The sequence below is a fragment of the Canis lupus genome, chromosome 34 (genome assembly GCF_048164855.1).
Source record: "Canis lupus baileyi chromosome 34, mCanLup2.hap1, whole genome shotgun sequence".
NCBI lineage: Eukaryota > Metazoa > Chordata > Mammalia > Carnivora > Canidae > Canis > Canis lupus.
In genome coordinates, this window is record NC_132871.1 from 17,213,266 (window position 1) to 17,236,783 (window position 23,518).

Consider the following 23,518-nt stretch of genomic DNA (forward strand, 5'->3'; position numbering starts at 1 on the left):
AAGGTGATCAAACATGTGGCCTGGGTGGAAGCTGGTGTGCGAGGTAGGGGTAGGGAGGCCTAAAGACACCCTTAGCAGGCTCATTTCACCAGCGAACAAGCCGAGCTGGGCTCAGAAGAGTAGAGGACTTGGTAGAGGACCCAAGGGCCCTGGGATGTCCCATGTGCTGCTCTTGGGGCTGGGGCCCAGCTACCATTCCCTGCTGGCTCTTAGGACAACAGCTCATATATTTTGTCATCTCATAAGCAGGGTCTCCATTTAGCCAAAGGAGAACACTGCCCTCTCCTAGGGGCCCAGGGTGGGGATGAGGAAGACTGATGCTCTAGTCTCCCAGAGAAGGGGCATAGCTCGCAGCAGCCCACATCACTGGCCTTCAGAAGCCAGAAGGATCAGTTCAATTGCATCAATAAACCTCAGGAACAGAGGCCTGTGTAGACGTGGATGGAGGGGAGGGGACAGATCCGTGCCACTGCTGAAATCAGGAGGGTGCAGAGGTTTTGCCTCCAAGTGGCTTAGCCTGCACCCTGCCGTCAGAGAATCGGAGAGCTAGACCAGAGGGTGCCAGATTCTCTGCGCATCCAAAGCCAGACACAAGACCAGAGACGATAGACTACTTAGTATAGACTTCCTGTTATAGGAAATTGAAAAAAGCACAAAACAAATCTGTCTCGATAGGAAGTAGATCAGTGGTTGCCTAGGTGGGGAAAAGATTGCAAATAGGCACGAAGAATCTTTTGATGTGATGAAAATGTCTACGTTTTGATTTGGGTGGTGCTACATAGCGTATACATCTATCAAAATCAATCAAACCATACACTTAAGAAGGCTGCTGGTTACTGCATGTAAATTAAACTTTAATAGAGTTGATTTTTAGAAAAGGAACCCAGGCACCCTTTGGAGAAGAGAATCTGGCATTTGGTCCTCAGAGGAGCTGAGCAGCAGAGCAGAAAGTCTAGAGCTTCGGCCTCAGAGGTGTCTGCGTCTTTGTTTCCTGTGTGACCTTGGAAAGATCACTTGATTTCTCTGACTCTCGCTCAACTGATCTTTTAAAATAGGAATAAATCGGGTTATGTATACAACACAGATTTGGGTATGGATAAAAGCCCAACTTACTGTTTATTATTAAATATTATTGTAGTAATCCTGGTTAACCAAACTTTCTGGATATGTCAAGTCTTTGGGAGCATCCATGCCAGATGCTAGGATTGCAGCACAATTAGACACACGTCCCTGCATCCCTACACCTCTCATTCTTTAGCAAGTAATTAGAATCAAAGTCATAATGAACCCCATGCCAGGTGTTAAACACATTTGTTGTATTATCTCATTTAATCCTCGTGGCAATTACATGAGATAGGTTCTATTTCCATTTTAAATACACGCCAAGAGATAAAATAAATTGCCCTAATTCACCCACCTGATAAGGGGTAGAGGTAGAATTTAAATTAGGGCAGTGTCAATAAAGTCTATACTCAACCATTCTGCTATACTGGCTGCTTTGCAGTCTACTTACTAAAAATCAAGCTCAAAGTCAAACAATTTCAAAGCCATTATTTGCTGTTACAGACGATGCCTAAGGAGGAGTAAGAATGTGAGATCCAGAAGGCTTCTTCTTTCTTTCCCTCTCTCTTTCACCATCAAAAGAGGTCTTTGCAATGGCACTGCCAGTTTGCGGTGACATCTGCGAGCATCGGTCAAGAAGCTTTGTAACAAATTATCGTTAATGGACCATTTTTAGAATATCTTTTAAATATCCAGTATCTTTCTTCTCTCCCTCAAAAAGAAAAAAATCAACTTCATTCTGAAATATAATAAGGAAAATGTGAAGCACCAGTTTTTCAGGACCTGATGTGCTAATCTCTACATATATGATCTCATATAATATACACCCCCACACACAGACTTGCGCACATATGCACAATGAAACGCATGGCACTACTCCATCTAATGTATGAAGGAAATCAAGGCGCAGGGCGGCCCGGATACTTGTCAGAGGTCATGGAGTTGAGATAAAGCAGGATTCAGACTTCTTGACTCCAAGACCTTCCAACGAAATGGCACTGCTTCCAAAGTAACATATCATCACCGAGGCTTATTATGGATACAGGCTCAGGAGTCATAAGGGCACCAGATTAGTCCAGTTCTACCGCTTATTATCTGTGTAATTGGGGCCATCTTCTTAAACTCTCCAATCCTCAAGACCTGGTCTGTAATGGGAACAATAATAAGACTTGCTAAGAGTTGCTGAGAGGATTAAAGGAGAGTATCTGTAAAAGCACTTAACGCAGGGCCTGGCACACAGTGAGTGCCCAAGAACTGTAAACCAGGCTTCACATTACGCACCACATTTTGTAAGAGGAAGCTGGAATCGTACATATGTCACTTTTTATAACTTTTTTTTTAAGATTTTATTTATTTATTCATGAGAGGCAGAGATGTAGGCAGAGACATAGGCAGAAGGAGAACAGGCTCCCCATGGGAAGTCAGATGCAGGACTCGATCCCAGGACCCCAGGATCACACCTGGAGCCAAAGTCAGACACTCAACCACTGAGCCACCCAGGCGTCCCACTTTTTATAACTTTTAGTCATCATTTTTGCCTTACCTGTTTCATATACTTACTTTTTTTGTGTGCTCTGTAATACTTTGCTGAACTTGACTGCCAGTTTCTGAAGTCCTTTGGCATAGCTAATCTCCAAGTTTGCCCTATTAGCAAAGGGATAATTGATGGATAGGATGCTGTGGCCAGATGTCAAACACACACACACACACACACACACACACACACACACACAAATGAGTGAGGGTTCAGGCTGACGATGCAGTGTCTACACAAAGAAAAGAGGTAATTTCTTTACTCTAAGGATCCTTTTGTGAAATCCTTAAGGATCGCCAAAAGGACGCTACAAAGGGAAAGTTTTTAATTTAACCTCCTTGTACACTTGTGTTATGGGTTGAATCGAATGCCCTTCCCACTCCCACAAAGATGTTAAAGGCTTTACCCCGAGAGCCAGTGAATGTGGCCTTATTTGGAAATAGGGACTTTACAGATGATCAAACTAAGATGAGGTCCTCAGGATGAGCCCCGATCCAAGATGGCCTTGAAAAGAGAGGAAAGTTGGACATAGAGACCAACATGTGGGGAGAATGCCATGTAAGAGATTAGGACAAGAGATTGGAGTGATGCATCTACAAGCCAGGACGTCCCAAAGATTGGCGGCAAACCACCAGAGGCGAGAGAGCGGCAGGGACCAGATTCCTCCTCACAGCCCTCAGAAGCAACCAACCTGGCCAACGCCCGATCTCAGACATGGTCCAGTCTCCAGAACCATGAAACAATACATTGCTGTTATCTAAGATGGCCAGTCTGCCATGGTACCCTGTGATGGCAGCCCTAGCTAACTAATTCCCGGAGTAAGCAATGGAAGGCTTTCCTACTTACTCTGGGACATCAGCACCATCGGGTTAGTTTTGGATGATAATAGCTGGCAATAAAGTGATAAATTATGATGAAGGAGTAGGGTTTTTTTTCTTTCTTTTGTTTCTCACTGCCCTTGATCAAGTCTTTATTCAAAATTAGCTGTCTGAAAAGACTCCACATTTACAGAAGAAACAAATGTACATTTATGCAGCGGGCTTCTTGTCTTCGGGGTGGGTTTCTTTTCTGCAGGCCTCTCAGCTGCTGGTTTCTGGGTCGTGGCAGCCTTTTCCCCACCGAAGACTTCTGCTCCTTAACACCAACAGGCGTCTTTCCTTTCCTTTCTTTCCTACCACAGGCTGCTTGCTGGGAAGCCCCTTCTCATCTGATCTGGCTTCTAGTGATGTTGCTGCCATATGCACCCAGAGTGTGTGCCGCCTGACCTGGCGGAGAACAGTGTTCAGGCACGTGGTCCTGGCATATGGGTTTCCCATCAACAGGATTCTCAGGTTCTTCAGTGGATTGTTTTTCAGGACTCCAAGATGAATCTTCTTGCGTGGTGCTCGGAGGGCTCTGTGGATCTCTGGGCTTTTCAAGATTTGGCTAAGGTGTGTATCAAGCATCTTGTGCATGGGAAGGGTAGTCACTCTTGAGACAGGAAGCCTTACACCAAGTGCCATACAGATCATCTAACTTGCAGAAAGTACTTTCAGTCCAAGTCTGGAAACATCCCATATACCCACCATGAGGAAGTTTCAGAAGGTTTAGTTTGCTGACATTAAGTAGAGTAATTCCAGGGATGTTTCTGAAGGCCTTGGTGACACCATTGTCCTCATTATAGATAATGCAGGGTCGCCCACATTGGATATGATGATGGTTTCCCATTTTGCCATTTCCAGGTCTCATGTGTTGACACACATACTTTTTTGATATCATTCCAGACCTTAAGTTTCTGAAGAAGCAAAATAGCCTCCTTGGTCTCATTGTAGCCTTCAACTTAATTTTTAGCCACCAAAGGGAGTTTAGGAACTTCCTCAGTACATCCTCCTTTAGACAGGAGCAGCTCTGGTAAGGCTGAGGCACCCAGGGCACAGCAGATGACATATCGCTTCTGGATTTGTTCACTCAGTGGTGCCAATGGTGCCAGATTTTGGATGGTGCAAACATAAGGACCCCATGACACATATTTCCAAAAGTACCCTGGCTGCAATAGTGAATCCCAGTGCCTCAGGATGTGGGGATTCAAGCCATAGCTCTGCCAGTACGCGGACACTCAACACTTGTTTGAAGCCCTGCTAATTCACGAACAGTTGGGAGGCTGTCTGTTGTTTTGGCACAAGTTGGTGTGAACAAAGTTCACAGTCTCTGGCGGAATGGGAGCCTTGAACACAGTAGGCAATGTGGCATTTTTGCCAGATGACTCCCCCTTTGCAGAATGCACCGATGCCAAAGGACGAGCACACATCGTGGCAGGGAGAGGAGAGGGCCGAGCTCCTCTCAACCCGGCGGCTCTTTGAAAAGCAAGAAGTAGCTTTTTAATGGAGAAGTGCAGAAGTGGACAAAACCAGATTTAGAAAATGAATTTCTGTTACTTTGTATGCAGGACAAGACCCAGTAGGGAATCTGGGCATGCCTCCAAAAGCAAACTCCTTGGTTCTTTTGAATAGATTGAATCACTGTTATCTTAAGCCGATTTTACCGTGTCCTACTTATAGGCCCATCTATAGATAACATAAAGACATACTCTTATTCATCTTCTCACTTTCACTAAAGATAACACAAATGTAGGAAATTAAGTTCAATTTGTATTGTTTTCCTTCTGAATTGGGACCAGAGCAGGTTTTTTGTTGTTGTTGTTTTTGTTGCATAGATTTTAGTCTTTGAATTCTTTTTTTATTATAACATATCTTTAGAATTATTTATGACTTCATTTCATTTGAAAAACAATCCCAGAGCTCCCTAGTAACTAACTTAATACCTGCATTTTTTTTAGTGCAGTGAAATTAGATTCAGTGTTATGGATTGAACAGAGAAAGATAGCTCTGTTTCATAAAATGGAATCCAGAGAACATGAGCTATTGATCTATTGCTAAACTTCTATTCAGCTGTCCCTGTTAGTAAAGCTGTGTTCTCCTTTTTTTAAAAATTTTTACCACTTTTTGAAAGAAAGAAGGCCACTGTAGAGTGCATGTTAAGGCCTAGGTGCAGAAAATGACATTTGGAATCAGAACTTGCCCAAGAATGGAGTGGGTATGGCAAATACTTTAAAATAATGAAGCCAATAAATATCTCATTCCATTTAAAAATATTTTTTTCTGTGCTCTAGGAGTATGTTCCAGTTGATGGAGAGAGAGAATGCTGGTCAGCAGCAAGCTGGGAAAGACCATCACCTTGATGGAACCTAGATGCTCTAGAAGCCCAGACCTCCACTTCTGGAGTGGCGTTAGGCACTGCTAAAAGGGAGTAATCACACCTACCTCAAGAGGTTTTATGATGATTAAAATGTGTGATCGAAGCCTAGGAGGGGCTGAACGACTAGATCAATTGCTGGACTGACCTGTATAACCTGACTCCTGGCTCCCTCTCTGATTTCCCCTCATCCCCTTGCTCCTCCTTAGTGGCCTAAGGCCATCCTGCCTCAGGGCCTTTGCACTTGCTGTGGCTGGGTAGTTTTTCTGCTACATAACCACATGGCATCTTCATATAAACCCTAACAGGTCTTGTGCAAACAGCACTAGCTCAGAGGCTACGCTGTCACTCTCCCCTATGGCTTTATTTAACTCCTAGAATTTACCGCTCTCTTACATCACATGGTTTCAGTGTATTTCTATGAACAATTCCATGAACACCTCTGAAATGTAAGCTCCATGAGGGCTAGGATTTGTTATGCTCACTGCTATATCTCTAGACCTAGAACAGTGCCGGCATATAACAGGCACTCGGTGTGTATGTCTTGAATGAATAAATCAATGAACGGACTTCCCATCACATCTTGGCTAGAATTCTTACCTGGTCTCTGCTATATTTGTTTTTCCCACCTTTGAAAACTTTAAACCATTTAGATATATTCCTGCCCTGATGCATCGCTCAGGGCTTTCTAGCCTTTACAGTAGCTAGACACAAACCCTGTCCTAGTCCATCGCTAACCAGAGGGCTTTCCAGGACTTTCTTTTCCAGCTTTCCATTCTTACTTGGAAGCAGCACAGAAAGCATCAATATGATGACGCATTCCTACTGCTCAGCTCCGTGCAAGGCACAAGTTCCTAATAAATAGTAATTTTTCTGATTATCACATACCCAAAGTATCTCTAAACACTCTGAACACCCCAAATATACAGAGATGGGAGGTATGGGGGAAAGAATCCACAGTTTGCTCATCCACCAGCTCCAGGACAATTCAGCATGGCTTCTAACAGGATAGGTAACGCCGTGGGGCACAGCCTTTTCCTCGGAATTCGGTTTCACTCTCAGAATGTTCTTGCAGGCTGTCCAAGGAGTCCCAGGGGCCAAGCAGACAAAAAGAGGACAATTGCCAGAAGGAAGTGTTGCTTTCCTTAAAATTGTTAACTTAATCAGAGTCACCTGGGGGGTGGGGGGGAAGCTGGGCTTCGGTGTCAAGAAAGGAAGAGGGTCCTGCTGGCTTTGCAGCCGCGGCCCTGCGCGTTGAGCCCCCGCCTCTGCTCCAGGCCCCAGGCCCCCCGGGGCTTGGCGGGAGCTCGGGGCACCGCAGCTAGAGATGCGACTGCCACGCACAGCACCGGGCAGGGTTTGTAGTTTTTCAGTGTGGGGCGGTGCTTAAAAATTTCAGGTTTTTTTTTTTTTTTTTTTTTTGTCTCTGGACGAATGTGTTGCCATCCTTTGTGATGCGTGGCTGACACTTGGCCTGCATTCCGTCTGCGCCGAAGCGACAGCCAAGGTTTCCCCGGGCACTGCAGCGCGCCAGGCACCGACCCAAGGGCTTCAGGTCCCGTCCTCCTTAGGCCGTGACAACCCCCACCGGGCTGGCCCCTGTCCCCGACCCGTTGCGCGACACACGAGCTCAGCCCGTGCACCTGCCTGGGGCTGCCCAGCGGACGGTGTGGGGGCTCTGGGTCCCTGCCTCTGCAGGTGGGGGGGGCTGCAGATGCAGACGGAGGCCGAGACCCCGGCGGCGGTGCCGGGGTCACCGCGGGGGACCTCCCTGCACCCCGAGCCCAGCTGAGCCTGTTTCCAGGCCTGGAGGCGGCGGGAAGCGGGGAGCCGAGCTATCAGCTGTCACCCCTGCAGCTCCCCGAGGCCAGGCCCAGAGGGACGGGGCACCACACCGTCCCCGCCTCTCCACCTGCAGCGTGACCGTGACCGTGACCATGACCATCCCCGGCGGGTTGTGTAGACCGAGCTTCCGAACCGACCTAGCAAGGCTGCCAGCACCTGCTCTTGCATTTTCCACCCTAATGACCCGGTCAGAATCCTGAGCGGAGGCCCCTGCCAGGGGGAAGGAAGTGAAAGGCAACGGGTCAGGAGGATGGGCGTGGGGGTGTCAGGAGGATGGGTGTGGGTACGGGGAGGGTGCCTGCGGCCTGCGGGAAAGGCCTGCATCTTAGCAGAGGTTAAGGCGAAATCCCTCCCCAGAGACACCTGCTCCAGGAAGCCGTGATCCAACTGGCCAGCACAGAGAGCTTTTGCTTTTACCAGTGGGAACATTTGTAAATCGAAACAAACACTGGCATGTGGCTCCTCTGAGCTTATGTCTAATTGTGTGTGTGTGTGTCTCCTTCCAGAATGCCTGCTAGACAGAAAGGAACTGACCCCGAGGTTTCCCCAAGGCCAAGGTGGCAAGGTGCCCCCCTACCTACGTTGGTGTCTTCTGGGTCCTGTGAAGGGAGCTGCTGTATCATGACGCCCGCGTGCAAGGGGAGCTGAGAGAGGCTGGGTGAGCCTCGGGACTGAGACAGAGAATCTCATTCTCTCATTAAGATCATCAGAAACAGGCTTGTAAGAACGCCGCCGTGCTTGATGTTCTAGCCCTTTGGCTATCAGAGAGGACAGGAGTTGAGATTTCTTCTCCAAGCAATTGTCTTGGCACATGTAAAATTGATGATGTGTGTATATACGCATTTCAATGGGTAACTCAGGCTCAGAATAGTCCAGGGAGCCCTAAAGATCCCGAACCAGGGAAATGGCATGCACTGATTTTTAATCCATTTATATTCTGATTCCCTCTCAGCATGTGGAGCCAGGTCAATAAATTTTCATTAGTGATAATGAGGACCAACCAATAAGTCAAAGACCAACATTTGTCTTAGATTTTAAAATAGATTACACGTTTGAAAGAAAGGAGAGGGGGAAAAATAGGTGGCACCAGATTCAATATTTTAGATAGAGCACAAATTAAACTGTGAGAATATAAGTGACCCTGTCACCAATTTTAGCAGATCCTGCTCTAGTACAATTAAGATGATAAGAAGTGATACAAAAAGAAAGGAAGAAAGAAAGGCTGTGGCTGGCCCCTGTGTCTATGAGGAACTAATTAAAATTGAACGAAAGCTTTCTTGAGCTTGGAAGCAGCAGGTGACAGAGCCATCCCTTCATTAGGAATTAAGAAGGAATTTTAGTAATCTGCAATCTTTGTTCGCGAATCATCCCCATTTCTGGTTGCCTACTTTCCACCAGCAGCACCTTCCAGCGTGGGGGGCTGGTATGCTGAGATTTTCCACCCCAGGCTTAGCTGTCGGCCTTTTGAAAGACAGGCCCAAGCCCATCATACAAATAGGCTATATTTAAAAGTTATTAGCCACTTAAAGGACACTACTATACGGAGGCCCTGTTATTCAAGCTCAGGCTAGCCTGCCTTGCCCACTTCCTCAGACTGCCTTAATTCTGGCTGCTAAGAACGTTCCGAGAAGTTGAAATGGGAGAAGCAGACCTGGACGACCCCTCCTTGGGTGTCCAGGGTGAAAGTGCCGCTCAGTTGCCGCCCATTTCCCGCCCAGGGAGTGCACAGCTCTCCCTGGAACTTCAGATTCTCCATGCCTGGTAATTCCTGAACCAAGTGAGGTCAGTGGAGCCAGGTGCAAGTGCTATCTTGGGAGAAGGCAGGAAAAATGGACAAGAAGGGCCTTATTCCAAACTTTTGAGCCCGAAAACAAAATTTTATACAGAATCTTCCACATCATAGAAATGCTCTTCTGATATCATGGCAGTAGCAGGACAAGGGAGCTGAGCCCTGCCCATCTAACTTCTCCTCACTCCCTGAAGTGGCCCCTGAGGGCTCCCACTGAATCCTGTGTTACTAGGTTTAGATGCTACTGGGCTTAGCGGCCACTGCTGTCCCTTCCCATGGAGGACCTTAAGACTCTGAAGGGAGCTGGACCAGGACCCTTGCACACGTTGGAACACCCGCAGTGGTGTGCCCCACACTGCCTGCCCACTTGGCAGATGCCCTCCACCAAGCCTGGGCAGAAATCAAAATGGATCTTCTTTCCCACATCCTCATTTGTATATTATGAGTGGATGACAGCACGTTCACACTGCACTGGGTTGTGAGAATTAAAAAAATAAAAGAAACCAAGTATAAGGCACATGTAACACAGTGCCTAATCTGAAGATTGTGCTGGAGAAATGGTGTCTGCAGTGTTTTTGTCCTTCTTTTCTAGCTTTTGTTCAAAGTAATATTCTATTTACCATGGAAGTAAATTTCTTTGGCACTTATCCCTCCTCAGAGATAGCCTAACTTGAACTTCTTAAAAGTGATGAGCACCTGAAGTCATTCCTACATTAACACACTCATTCACTCAGTGAACATCCATGGAATGTCTGCTCTGTGCCAGGCTCTGTGCTGGTCACGTGGGATACAGAGACTCTCAAGGAGTTCAGCCTCCAGTGGAGGAGACAGGCAAGTGAACAGATTATAACAGTATAGGGAGGTAGGATCTAGAGCAGAGATGAGCACTAGTTCTATGCATCTCTGACGGGTGCCATTTTGAGATGGGAGGCTCACATGAGTGGGATAACCAAATCTTGAAGATGCATTGAATGGGGACTGGTAACCAAGGTGAAGAAGTGTCTACCAGACAGAGGATACAGCATGCACAAATTCAGGGACCCATGATGGTGGGTGGGAGTTGATGGGAGGAGTGGAAAGGACCCATGGTGGGGGGCAGGGGGGGGCAGTGACTGCCAGTGGTTGAATAGATGCAGGGGCTCATGGATAGATGGAGAGAGACAAGCTGGATAAGAAGCCAGGGCCTGGATCTCAAAGGTCCTTTTATAAAATATCATGAGGGCTGAATTTTATACTGAAGGTCTGGAAGTCATTGAAGAGTCTGAAAGAGGGTCATGGCCACAGAGTGGAAGATGCATTAGAGACACAGGGACAGGGCCCTTGCCAGCTCCCTCATCCAAATAACTTTGTTTGGATTAGAAAAAGGAGATCCCCTGAAAAGACACAGCTCGGAGCCAGGGTGCAAGGCTCCAGGATGCAGAGTGGGTTAGATTTCTGCCTTCACGCAGCCCCTCAACCAGGTGCCTTTGTGCAGTATACAACCTATGCAACTTCAAGACGGTACTCCTAGACAGAAGAACAGGTTAAGAGATTTTTTTTTTTCCAAAACAATGACAGAGGTCATGAAATGAGAAGAAAGCTATAGATATAAAAGGTGTTTAAAAGAGAGAAGCTTGATCTTGAGGTGTGATAGAAAAAGGAGTCATGGGTGGCTCCCAGGTATTGGGCTGATTGGGTGGGCAGAGGTCCCACCAGACACCATGGTGAAAAGCTTTGGAGAAAAGTTGCTAAGCTCTGTTTTGGTTAGTTGACTTTGCCATTCCATGGGACACCCAGATGGAAATATCCAACAGAGTGTTGGATATACGGCTTGGAGTACAGATAAGACATTTTGCCTAATAATACGCATGTGCAGGTCTTCAATAGGGAAAAAAGAGCTGAAGCTGCTGCGGAAGTTAAGATCACCCAGGCCAGTGGTGGGTTAGGATTTATCAAGGTTTCATTTCAATCATTTCTTCCTTTGCTGACAGCATCCGCAATGAACCCTGGAGGGAACAACAACCAACTACACTTCCTTCCTTGTTTTACTCTTTTCTTTTTATTTATTTACTTTTTAATGTCCAGAGCAGTGGTATTTGCCATTTGAAAAACCGATCTTAAGCTTCTTTACAGAGGAACAATTGATTTTCCCATGAAAGCCTCTTTAAAGCCTAGCGGTGAGGGTGCAGGGGACCAAACCTTCATAAACAGTTTCTGGGCATGTGACTTTGTCCCTTAAATCCAATCTGTGATTGTGTTAAAGTGAACCCGATGACTGACATCAGGCATCCTAGGAGCTGCTGTGTGTTTCTGGCTACTACAAACAAAGGGAAACTGAAGCCCCTAAACGGATAAAAGAAGCTAAGCATGACCACGAATTGCAGAATTACCAGGCAAAATGATGTTTCGGTAACAACTGCGCTTTTCCGTGGCCACCAATTAGAGCAGCTGAGCTCGGAGGTGCAGCATTACCTGGACTTAAAGCTTGATTGTGAGGCTGTCTCTCGTAGCCAAGTGCTAATGCGGACCTGCCATGCAGAGCCACATTCCAGCGGATTCGTAAGCACCATGTCTGGAGCTGTTGCTATCCAAGGACAGGAAAGACCTTGCTCTAGTAATGTAGGGGTGATAATAAGAAAATAAACCCTTAACTATCTTTCATTTATTTATTCATTTAATCTACAAGTACTCACTGAATGTATTTTATGAGACCGATACCCTTAATTCAAAGAAGCCCCATATGCTCCCTCACTATATCTTTTATTACGCTGGCCACTGGATTTGTCCTCACAATTTTCTATGTCATAACCTTCGATGGAAATGCCCTACTCCGCGTATTCCAAGAACACCCTTTACTTGCCTGATGGCAAGATTTTATTTATTGATTTGACACAGAAAGTGAGCACACAAGCAGACAGAGCAAGGCAGGGAGAGGGAAAAACAGGCTCCCTACCGAGCAGGGAGCCAGATGTGGAGCTTGATCCCAGGTCCCCAAATGACGTAAGCCGAAGGCAGATGCCCAACTGACTGAGCCACCCAGCCGGCCCTAAGCAGGAACTTCTGTAACTTTCTTGACTGAGTTAAGGGCACTCATTGTAGCCTAGTCACCACCTTGAGGCATGATCACACCCAGTATTGAGACAAGGTGATACTGCAAATGGTCACTTTTCATTCATCAGACATTTATGGAGGGAGTCAAAAGCCCAGACTCTAAACACTCAGGACACAAAGAAGAGCAAGACATAGCCCCTGCCCTTGCAGGGGAGACAGAAACGTCAACTCATACCTGCCATCCCTGTGGGAAGCACAACAGTGGCGTGCACATTAGGCACCACGGAGCGCCCCAGGAGTGGGTGATAAACTCAGTCTGAGACATCAGAAGAGACTTGACTGAGCCCTCCCAAGCAGAATTACTTCCTGTTGTTTCCTGATTTTTGTGGTACCCAAATGATAAATGTGCAATAGTGGAGAATCACCCTTCAAATCAGTCTCTCAAGTACCAGAATATAACACCGAGTTCTGGAAGGTAGGACAGCTTGTAATCACTCCTCCAGTCACATCGCTAGCTGCAACTAAAGAGTATGAACTGTTTATTGCAAATGCTTTTTTTTTTTGTACCTTTGCTGAAGAATGGATGTGACCTGCTTGCAGAAATTCTCTCCATTTTGAGAAAACTCCTTTAGGTTCTTGTACACCTTATTATACTGAAAGAGAAAAGAGGTACACAAGGGTTATGAGCACCTCCGAAGATAGAACTCCTATGAATTCAGACTGCTCCGTAATGATGCCTGTCACTGTAAATGATCGTGCAGCTACGGGGATGCATGCCTTTTGGAGGAGCTCCTAAAATAAAGATTAAGTCTCTTCTGCCTGGATATGAAATATCCTGGAGAACTTCTCAAAAATAAAGCTAGTCTGTCTGTTTCTCCCCAATGACTCAGCAGTGGGGTGATTTTGAAGTTTGATTTCCTGTCACTTCCATTGTTCCCAGAATGGTTAAAAGTACATTCTGAAATACGTACGCAGAGTAATCATTTTCTGCCTCCCCGCCCCCCCAAAGCTTCACAATAATATTCCTCAGTGTCAGACCCCAAACTCACTCAAGTGAATGTGTTTTGGGGCTGAGATACGAAGATGTAAGTGAATAGCTTGTTAGTAAACTGTGTCCCGGTCCCCCTGTATCTCATCTAACTCTAGTAATGAGAATGTTATAGCTATGAGTTGAACATTTTTGTTGCAGGAAACTTTTATATGTGTATGACTAAGCCTCTAGAAATTCATTTCTATATGAATTTAGTCTACAGACACAAGAATTCCAAGGAGAAGATTTTGTCACTTGATGTAGCGCTCCACAAGGTCACTCTCAAAGTTCTACTCGTAAAGGTAGCATTGATGACAATAGGTTTTAAGTGTTCAAATGGAGAGACTAAATGTGAATGAATTCACAGCTTTCCTGACACAGAGCAGCCAAGTCAGGTGGTGGGACAGTCCCCAGCGCACTCCCTCAGAGTTTCCATCTGGGACATATGGTATCTCATTGCATTTTTAAAAATGAAAATTTGCAGAAGAGGATGAAAGTTCCCTATGAAACAAGTGCGTGCCATAGCTCTCTGCTCGAGCGTGTTCCAGCACTCAGGGGCACTCAGCTGGGCACGGCGCTGAGAGCTCACACTCGGTAAGCACTACTACGCAGCCTGCAGGGTCACACAGGAGAATCCTCAGGGCCGAGGTGACCTTCAGCTGTCACAGCAGGACCCGGGGTGTGGTGCTAGCAGAGTAGCAAACAGAGGACATGGGGCCATGGAGGAGGAAAGGACGTCACGAAATGACCTGACCTGGTCCCTCCCTTCAGGGCTGGAAAGAACCGATACCTGGGATATTAGAAACACAGTCCTCTAGAGACCAAGTTCTTTCATCTTTATGCGGTGGTTTTACTCTCCCCTGAACTTAGCACAGAAGGCCAGGGCAGGTTCTGGTAGACACACAGGAGCAGTAAACAGCTTCTACGAAACTGCCTTGGGCTCAACTGTGGTCAGGGAGCAAAGCTCTTTATAAAGACATGGTTAACTCCAGAAGCGAGGTCTGCAACGTCGTGTGACTGCAGGCTCCTGTCAGCACCCGAGAGTGAGGGGGTGTGGGGTGGGGTGGGGGCGGCCAGATGGGGAGACGCTGTTCCAACAGCTCTGGGCCCACAGGCCACATAGTAAGGGTTAAGCTGAAACAGGGATTGGCATCTGAAACATGAGTTTCTACAAACAATTGTAGCAAACAATTTACAAAGTGTAAAGCTCTCTGCAGAGCCAGCAAAACATACCTAGAGTGAGGCTGTCATGAGGAAAGGATTCTCTTGAGTTATGAGAGTGAAATCACTATTTGACAACCAAGCCATACAAATAACTCGGCAGATGAATGATAGGATGTTACAAGGCCTCCTTCCTCCCCTTTCAGGTACAATGGGAAAGTTTAAGCGAGCACCTTAAAATGGTTTAGCTTTTTTGTTTGCTCCTCTGTTGCCCACATATTCTCACTGAATGGAGTTCCTCCTGAAGCTTTTGTTTTCTTCCCACACCACCAAATAACGTCCCACAAGTCACACAGAGGTATCATGAGAAAAATATAGGTAAATGTGTAGCTGGGCACATGCCCCTGGAATAAAGTGATTTCTCAGTGTCTCTCCCTTAGGTGTAGCCATGGAACTAAATGCTTCCCAAAGAAACATGGGTGAGAGTTTTGTGTGGGATTTCAGTGAAGTCTCCTTCCTCCTCTTTCCTGACACCTGAACTTAGAAACGATGGCTGCCCCGGTGTGTATGGCAACAGTGTCCACAGCAGCCTAAACATGGGAAGAGCCCAGATGCGCATCGACGGATGGACGGATAAAGATGTGGTGTATCTATGCCACGGACTACTACTCAGCCATCAGAAAGAATGAACTCTTACCATTTGCAACGGTGTGGATGGAGCTAGGGGGTATTATGCTAAACAAAGTAAGTCAGTCAGAGAAAGACAATTACCATATGATCTCACTCATATATGGGATTTAAGAAACAAAGCAGCTGAACGTGAGGAACAGGAAGGAAAAAATAAAATAAGGCAAAAGCTTTCAGAAAGGGAGGCAAACCATAAGAGACTCTTAACTATAAGAAACAAACTGAGGGTTGCTGGAGGGGCAGTGGGTAGGGGGATGGGGTGACTGGGTGATGGCATTAAGGAGGGCATTTGAAGTAATGAGCACTGGGTGTTATATGCAGCTGACGAACCACTGAATTCTACCTCTGAAACTAATAATGGTGTGTGCTAATTAAACTGAATTTAAATTTAAAAGAAAGGAGAAGAAGAAGAAGAAGAAGAAGAAGAAGAAGAAGAAGAAGAAGAAGAAGAAAAGGAAGGAAGGAAGGAAGGAAGGAAGGAAGGAAGGAAGGAAAGAAAGAAAGAAAGAAAGAAGGAAGGAAGGAAGGAAGGAAGGAAGGAAGGAAGGAAGGAAGGAAAGAAAGAAAGAAAGAAAGAAAGAAAGAAAGAAAGAAAGAAAGAAAGAAAGAAAAACAATGGCTGATGCCATAAGGCGATCTTGAGGATAGATGTCATGTGCTAAGATGGTAGAACAGAAAGAGAAAAAGAGCCTGGGTCCCTGATGGCCCTGGGGACCACCACACAAGCCCCTCAGCTCTCTACTCTTAGACTTAATTTATGTGTGAGAGAAATACAGTAAGAGAGGTTTTTAAAAGCCACTCTTATTTTTGGGTTTTAAAATGTGCAGCTGAACATAGCTCTAACTCATACACAGTCTTTTAACTTTTTATTTTAAATTATGAAACATTTTTATGTTTCATAAAACAATAATGATGCAGATAATAATAATGATACCCATTATGAACTCACTACCTGAGTTATAGAGATATTTAACACTTTGCTTCTGCTTTCTCTTTTAACGACTGTTTTTTCCTTTTCATAATTTCTTTGGCTATACTTGGGCACTTATTCTTCCCCATGAAGATTTATCTAATTACATTTTTTAAAAATCCCCGTTGGGATCCTAATTGGAATTGCATTACAAATATATCATTTGAGGAAATTGACTTTTTTATGGTATTTAGACTTCCATCCAAGGGCATAGTAAGTCTTTTCATGTGTTCAAATCTTATTTTATGTTCAATAAAATTTTATGATGTTCTTCATAAGTCCTATAGCTTTCCTATTTGATTTATTCAGAAATATCTCACAGTATTAAATTGTGAGGTTTTTTTTTTTTAATGTAATGTCCTATCTGCTTTGCTCTCCTATGTAATGTCCACATCAAAGCAGAAACAAAGACCCAACAAAAACACCAGGGGACCATGTCCCACAGAGAAAGATTCAAATGCATGCTTGCAGAGTGAGCTCTCCTGCTCTGAAACACTATGAGGCTGGGGCTGGGGCTGGGGCTGGGGGAAGACAAAGCAGAGACATAGATTAGAGGATTCTGGAGGTTTCAGAGAGGAGTGAGAAGAACCTCCCATCAAGAGAGCCAGGAGCTCAGGGAAGGGACTCTGAGCTGAGCTGTCCTAGGGGATGGGCCCACACCAGCACCATCACCTGCAGAGTCTGCATCCAGAAGTCCTGGGAAAGAATAGGGTTTCTCAGACCCCATGTGTGAGGATGGGGGCTTGGAGGGGAAATCTTGCCCCTAGTGAATGAAGGTGGAAATGAGCAGAATCAGTCGAGAATTTTTCTATGTGCTCGGCTGCAGGGGCTGCTGCATTTCTCAAATTTATCAAGTCATCAAAACTCTCCAAGACATGTTTTTAAAATACTATATCCGGGGAACTTGCACTAGGAGGCCAGGCAGCCCTGAAAGTTTTTAAGCTATTGATCCAAAACTCAGTTGTTTTGGGGGGAGTTGGAGACCTTGGGAGAAAATGGAGAGTCCCTGTCTTCTGTGAGAAAATGGAGAGTCCCTGTTTTTCCCCTGTAATTCAAACTCAACTTTTTAAAGCAAGAGGCTGCTCAAACAAGGCACAGCTTATGCTTCAATTGACCCTGGAAGACGATTTCCTGTTACTTAACAGACTGGTACTTCCTAACGTTTTCACATCATGGCACACCTAGAAAATCATATTTGGGGGCACCTGGGTGGCTCAGTCAGTTAAGCATCAGACTCTTGGTTTTGGCTCAGGTTGTAATTTCAGGGTCTTGAGGTCAAGCCCCTCATTGGGCTCCATGCTCAGCATGGAGTCTGCTTAAGACGTTCTTCCTCTCCCTCTGCTCCTGCCCCTGCACACACACACTCTCTTTTTAATTTAAAAATTTTTTTTAAGATCTTCTTTATTTATTCATGAGAGACACAGAAAGAGAGAGAGGCAGAGACACAAGCAGAGGGAGAAGCAGGCTCCATGCTGTGAGCCCGACAGGGGACTCGACCTCAGGACCCCAGGATCACGCCCTGGGCCGAAGGTGACGCTAAACTGCTGAGCCACCCGGGCTGCCCTCTCTCTCCTTTAAATAAATAAATAAATATTTTTAAAAATAAAATAATAATTAAAAATAATGATATTTGTACTGGTTCAGTATGTGGTAAATGGACAAAGTTGTTCAAGGCAGAGGACCTGGCCTGTGATCTCTGCCCCCCAGCCATATCTTGCCAAGATTCATGTCTCAAGTACACCCATAACCCATCCACCAGGGTGCCCGAAGCACACACTAGTCCAGGACTCCTCAATACATTATGTTGTTGTTAACTTAGTAATCGGATGACAGCAGGATGTTCTTATTACAGCAATGGAGAAAAATCTTTATCTTTGACCCCATGTGCCGTGTACCAGACACTCCTCGACAAACCCTGATCTACCCTGAGATAAAGGTGACATTGGTAAATAAAAGAGTTGCCAAGAATACTCCCATTAGTGCAGCATAACCCTCTCTTTTTTTCTTTAAAGATTTTATTTATTTATTCATGAGAGACACAGAGACAGAGGGAGAAGCAGAGACTCAGGCAGAGGGAGAAGCAGGCTCCTTGCAGGGAGCCCGACATGGGACTTGATCCCGGGTCTCCAGGATCACGCCCTGGGCCAAAGGCGGCACTAAACCGCTGAGCCACCCGCCGGGCTGCCCACATAATCCCTTCTTTACAAAGAGTGATTCTGTACCCTTCATCATGTACCATCTACTCAGACTTAAAGACAAAATCTGTGGAAAGCAGACTTGCATAAATATCAAAGCAGAACCAGCACAGTCTTGTGTGCCTGTGTGTGTGCGCGCGCGCGTGTGGTGATCAGAAAATTTTGGAACATATCTACTTTGAGGTGATGAATCTCTTGACCTTGGCTTTGGCTTCCCCTTTGCTATCCTACCTCTCCTTCCCAACCCATTCTCATTTACCAGAAAGGCCACTGAAGGGATTCCATGGATCACAGCTTGAAAGCCAATAAAGTCTAATCCCTTTATTTTATACTTAAGCAGCCAAAGAGCTGAAAGTAACTTCATTAATTAAGGACAGAACCATGATTAGAAATATTAGGTTATAAATAAATTAAAAAAATAAAATAAATAAAAAAGGATCCCTGGGTGGCGCAGCGGTTTGGCGCCTGCCTTTGGCACAGGGCGCGATCCTGGAGACCCGGGATCAAATCCCACATCGGGCTCCCGGTGCATGGAGCCTGCTTCTCCCTCTGCCTGTGTCTCTGCCTCTCTCTCTCTCTCTGTGACTATCATAAATAAATAAAAAATAAAAATAAAAAAAAGAAATATTAGGTTAGCCAATCAATTAGAGAAGCCATCAGAAATGCATATATTTATTTATTAATAAATATATAGCTATACATTTATTAATATATAGCTATAAATTAGCTATAAATAGCTAATCAGTATAATTGCACTAAGTTTACTCAGAATAATAGTTACCTTTAAGTGTTATAATCAGTACAAATGGCTTCCTAATGTCATCAACCAGCACAAGAAGTGTTTTCTCTAGTCAAAATCCTATAGAAGGTGAATTTTTGGTGTTCTTTCCCCACCCATTGAATTTTCAAAGTACCCATCCTTTACGCATATTCATTCCAGGAAAAGAACCTACTATTGATCTTACATCTCCATATGCATTTTTATTAACACGCTGTCTCTCCTGGGTCTCATTAATTCCTAGGAAAAAAGTTACGTATTTTTTCCCTGATAAAGGGAGCTCAGGCTAGTGGTGGAATATTTGGGACATTTCTGAGCCCCTAAAAAAACTGTTCACAAAGAAAACTGGTACACACAGGCATTTCCCATTCGGTCTTTAAAAAAATATTTCTGCCCAACATTTGTAAGCAAAATCTGTTGTATAAATGTTGTCATCACCAAAAATGTATCAATCAAAGTAACGGGCATGTGGAATAATTAGATAACTTCTAAACAATATAAAATGCAGTGTATCAACCCTGGATTAGCTGTTCTTTCTGATTTTCTACAATTTGAATAATTAAAATTAAATTCAGTTGTTCCAGAAAAGTTCATTTCTATTCTAGATGGCAGTATGGAGAGTTTTTGGACAGTGATATCCTCATAGTGTTTTTTTTTTTTTTTTAAGATTTTATTTATTTATTCATGAGAGACACAGAGACAGAGGCAGAGAGAGATGCAGGCTTCCTGCAGGGAGCTTGATGCAGGACTCGATCCCAGGACCCCAGGGGTCACAACCTGAGCCTAAGGTTGTGAATTAAGTTAAAACCCATTTAAGCTAAAGCCATTTAACTTAAGTTAAAACCCATTAAAAACCAATTTATATTATATATATTAATAAATAAATAAATAAATAAATATTCAGAATTGAAGTACATTCTAAATTTCTTTTTTTTTTTTTTCTGATTGCAGGGGAGGTGGGGGCACAAGGGGAGGGACTGAGCATGGACTTAAGGCCTAAGGCCCATCCCAGGACCCAGGGATCCCAACCTGAGCCCGAGGCAGATGCTTAACAGACTGAGCCTCCCAGGTGCCTCTGAAGTAAATTTTAACTTTCAGTTAGAAGTTAGTAGAAACAAAGAGGCCGTGTTTTTCCCATTGAATTTCAGGTAACCACGGATTTCCATACATGGATCCGTGGGGCCGAGAGAGAGGCAGAGACACAAGCAGCTCGGCTAAGCTGTAGCTAAGCTCGGCTTCACGAATGCTGTTCGTGCAGCCCCGGGGAGGGAATGGGACATCTTGCCGGTGGTTAAAGCTTGGGGTTCTTTGCGGTTTCCCCCGAAACCCCCCAGGGTTCAGGAAGCATTCATGGGCAGCCAATTCCTTGGTTTTATTCTGTTGCCAAACTGCAGCTTCATCTTCCTACATTATTCCCCAGCACAAGCTAGAACTGCCCCAGGAAATCAACGTGAACCCTTGAAAATGAAACAATCGCAAATAAACAAAGATTCCAGGAGTTTAGAGGATTTAGAAACCCTGGCTGAAGGGATATCGGCCTCCTCTGGACTCCCACACCACCTTCCATGGGTCTGGGCCCAGAGAGAGAACCTTCAAGCTGTGGGCAAGGAGTCCTCGCGGAGATGCTCAGCCGAGGGGAAAGAACCCCTCAGATCCCTAGGGAGGCCGCATGAGGGGCACCTGGTGGCTCAGCGGTTGAGCGTCTGCCTTCAGTCCAGGGCCTGATCCTGGAGACCCGGGATCGAGTCCCACGTTGGGCTCCCTGCATGGAGCCTGCTTCTCCCTCTGCCTGTGTCTCTGCCTCTCTCTGTGTGTCTCTCATGATTAAATAAATAAAATCTTAAAAAAAAAAAAAAAATAGAGGGACCACAAGGCTGACCCATGCATGTGGTGATGGGTTATCTTGGGGGCTGCTCAGATGGAATCAGATCTGCTGACCCTGGTCTGAAGGCAGCCTTTGAAAAGGACATTAGGCGACTAGTTGTTGTTGTTGTTGTTAACCGGATCCCAGTTTCTCTCTCTTCTATCTCACTCTTCACATGGTCTTGACTTTCTTCTTTGGTGCCGGTTGGAGCCCAGTTGTTGCCTCCACTTACCCCACCCCTGACTCAACCACCCTTATGCAAAAATACGTCATCAAAGTATCAGTGGGAAGAGGGCAGAGGGGTTAACACTTGGTAAGGCGGCAAATGCAAAGAGAGAAAAATAAACAGCAAATACACGAACAATAGAGACTTAAAAAAAATTATCTGTTCTTACCAGTGGAGAGAAGATTGGGATGGAGGAAATTAAAGGGGAGAATTTTCAGCCTTAAAATCTATATACAGCTATATTGTTGGAATTTGTTTTTGCATCAGACACATATTTACTTTTGTATTTCAAAAAAGTAGACAGAACCTGCTATTTTATCGTCATTATTAATAATAGTAGCCATTCTGCCTTCATCTCATTTAGCTCATGTGATTCATGAACTCCATTTTGTGGGGTGGCACTTACAGCTCCACCTTCTCTAAACCTGTGCTTTGTACATTATATACACAAAAATGAAACTAATAATTCTCTGTCGCTCTTCTTCTTTATGGCTTTATTGCAGCCCTCATTTATGTTTCTCCACAGTTTGTTATTGTTGGGTGTTTTTGTTTTGTTTTTTTTAATAAAACACTTGAGGGATGAATGCAAATCCTTGCTTCCGATGTCACCGATTTTAGTTTTTTGCCACACTTTCCTGGGCTAACATAACACACTGACGATCGACTATTTGATGTCTACAGTAGATACACCCCCACACGCTTTAATTGCTCCTTCTTTCCTAAATTTCATCTCTACTATTGCTGTTAACCTCACACACTATCTCTGGATTTTTGACCAATCTTCTGTTTTGGGTAATACCCCCAGGACTAAACAAACATGTTAGTAAACTTGTCTGAGAACCACTATATGCCAGGCAGAGTGGGGGACCCGTCCTTCCACTTACAGGCTTTGCAATCCTTTTTTTCTTTTTTTTTTTAAATAAGATTTTATTTATTTATTCATGAGAATACAGAGAGGAGAGAGAGAGGTGGAGACACAGGCAGAGGGAGAAGCAGGCTCCATGCAGGGAGCCCGATGTGGGACTCGATCCCGGGACTCCAGGATCACACCCTGGGCCTAAGGCAGGCGCTAAACCGCTGAGGCACCCGGGCTGCCCAGGCTTTGCAATTCTTGACTCTAAATGACATGGGGAAATAAGCCAAAAGCTTCCACCCTCATTTCATTCTCAGAGCCCCAAATTGGCTGCAGGATCTGAGTATTTGTGTCGCCACTCTACACACGATGTTGGCACCATTGGTGTATATCTTAAGAATGTTTTCCAAACAGCCACCATCTGCAAGCAAGTATGATGCTATACCCACTGGAAGTTTTTCCAACAACATGAGAATAAAAGATGACAATTAACCAGCCCTGTCATTTGCTAGAAAGGATTGTTTTAAATCAAACCGAAGAAAAGCCACAAGACTTTTGTATCACAGCCAATGTCTAAACATGTTTGCCGAATGTCTCAAATTTCTTAAGTTAAAACCCATTAATATACAAACCTCCCCTCTGAGGCCACCCTCTCACCACAGGCGCAAAACCACACTGAGCTACTCACCGAGCAATCTGCCAGTGGGTCCCTCATATTGGAACGTTTGTCCTTCTGTCCTTTTACTTACGTTCCAGCATTCAGCACTCAAGAAACTACAATCAAGGTTGGGTGTGTCCTGGGTTTCCCGTATGCAAAGGGCCTAGAGAACGTCAGTCCTTGTCAAACACCCTGAGGAGGAAGTCCCAGCCCTGGACTTTCATCCCGTTTGTTTCCTGAAAAAGCAAAGAACTGCTCTGGGTCAAGAGAGCTGGACTGAGATGCTGAGAGTGACTTCTGTAAATACTTAGAGCACAGAATATTCGAGTCCTACACTGTGTGACCTCTCGAGAAGGCCCAGAAGCCATCAAGTGTCCCAATAATTCGAGTGTTCGGGGTAGATAGGAGGAAGCATGCTTTCCCGGCCTGCTGTATTTACCACATTTTTAAATTTTCCGTATTTCACGATGCTTTGGCATGTGCGGGCCTTTCAGACCTGGGCAGGGACCGCCCTCCCTACAGTTAGCCAATTCCTGGAGATAGCAAACAACTGGCCTGTGAGCGTGACTTTGATATGCAAACTGACCAATCCTGAGCTCAGACCC

At 45.1% G+C, this 23,518-nt stretch overlaps 1 protein-coding gene and 1 pseudogene across 10 annotated transcripts in view; both read right to left on the reverse strand.

Annotated features, from left to right (window-relative positions):
- The window catches only part of NOSTRIN (nitric oxide synthase trafficking), a 55,997-nt gene extending 32,884 nt beyond the window's left edge, over positions 1-23,113 (reverse strand). For 3 of the 10 annotated variants that reach the window (XM_072811454.1, XM_072811451.1, XM_072811455.1), the window contains exons 1-4: positions 22,944-23,084; positions 13,059-13,144; positions 11,913-12,051; positions 2,623-2,706 (exon numbers count right to left, since the gene is read on the reverse strand). In XM_072811454.1, the coding sequence (XP_072667555.1) occupies positions 2,623-2,706; positions 11,913-12,051; positions 13,059-13,104 (269 nt within the window). In that variant the 5' untranslated portion in view covers positions 13,105-13,144; positions 22,944-23,084. Of the gene's footprint in view, positions 1-891; positions 1,074-1,417; positions 1,487-1,513; positions 1,680-2,622; positions 2,707-11,912; positions 12,052-13,058; positions 13,145-22,943 lie in introns of those variants that run through there. The other 7 variants (XM_072811452.1, XM_072811456.1, XM_072811453.1 and 4 more) reach the window with 7 other exon arrangements.
- LOC140624542 (large ribosomal subunit protein uL4 pseudogene) lies at positions 3,466-4,999 on the reverse strand (annotated as a pseudogene).
- Positions 23,114-23,518: the final 405 nt, after the last annotated feature.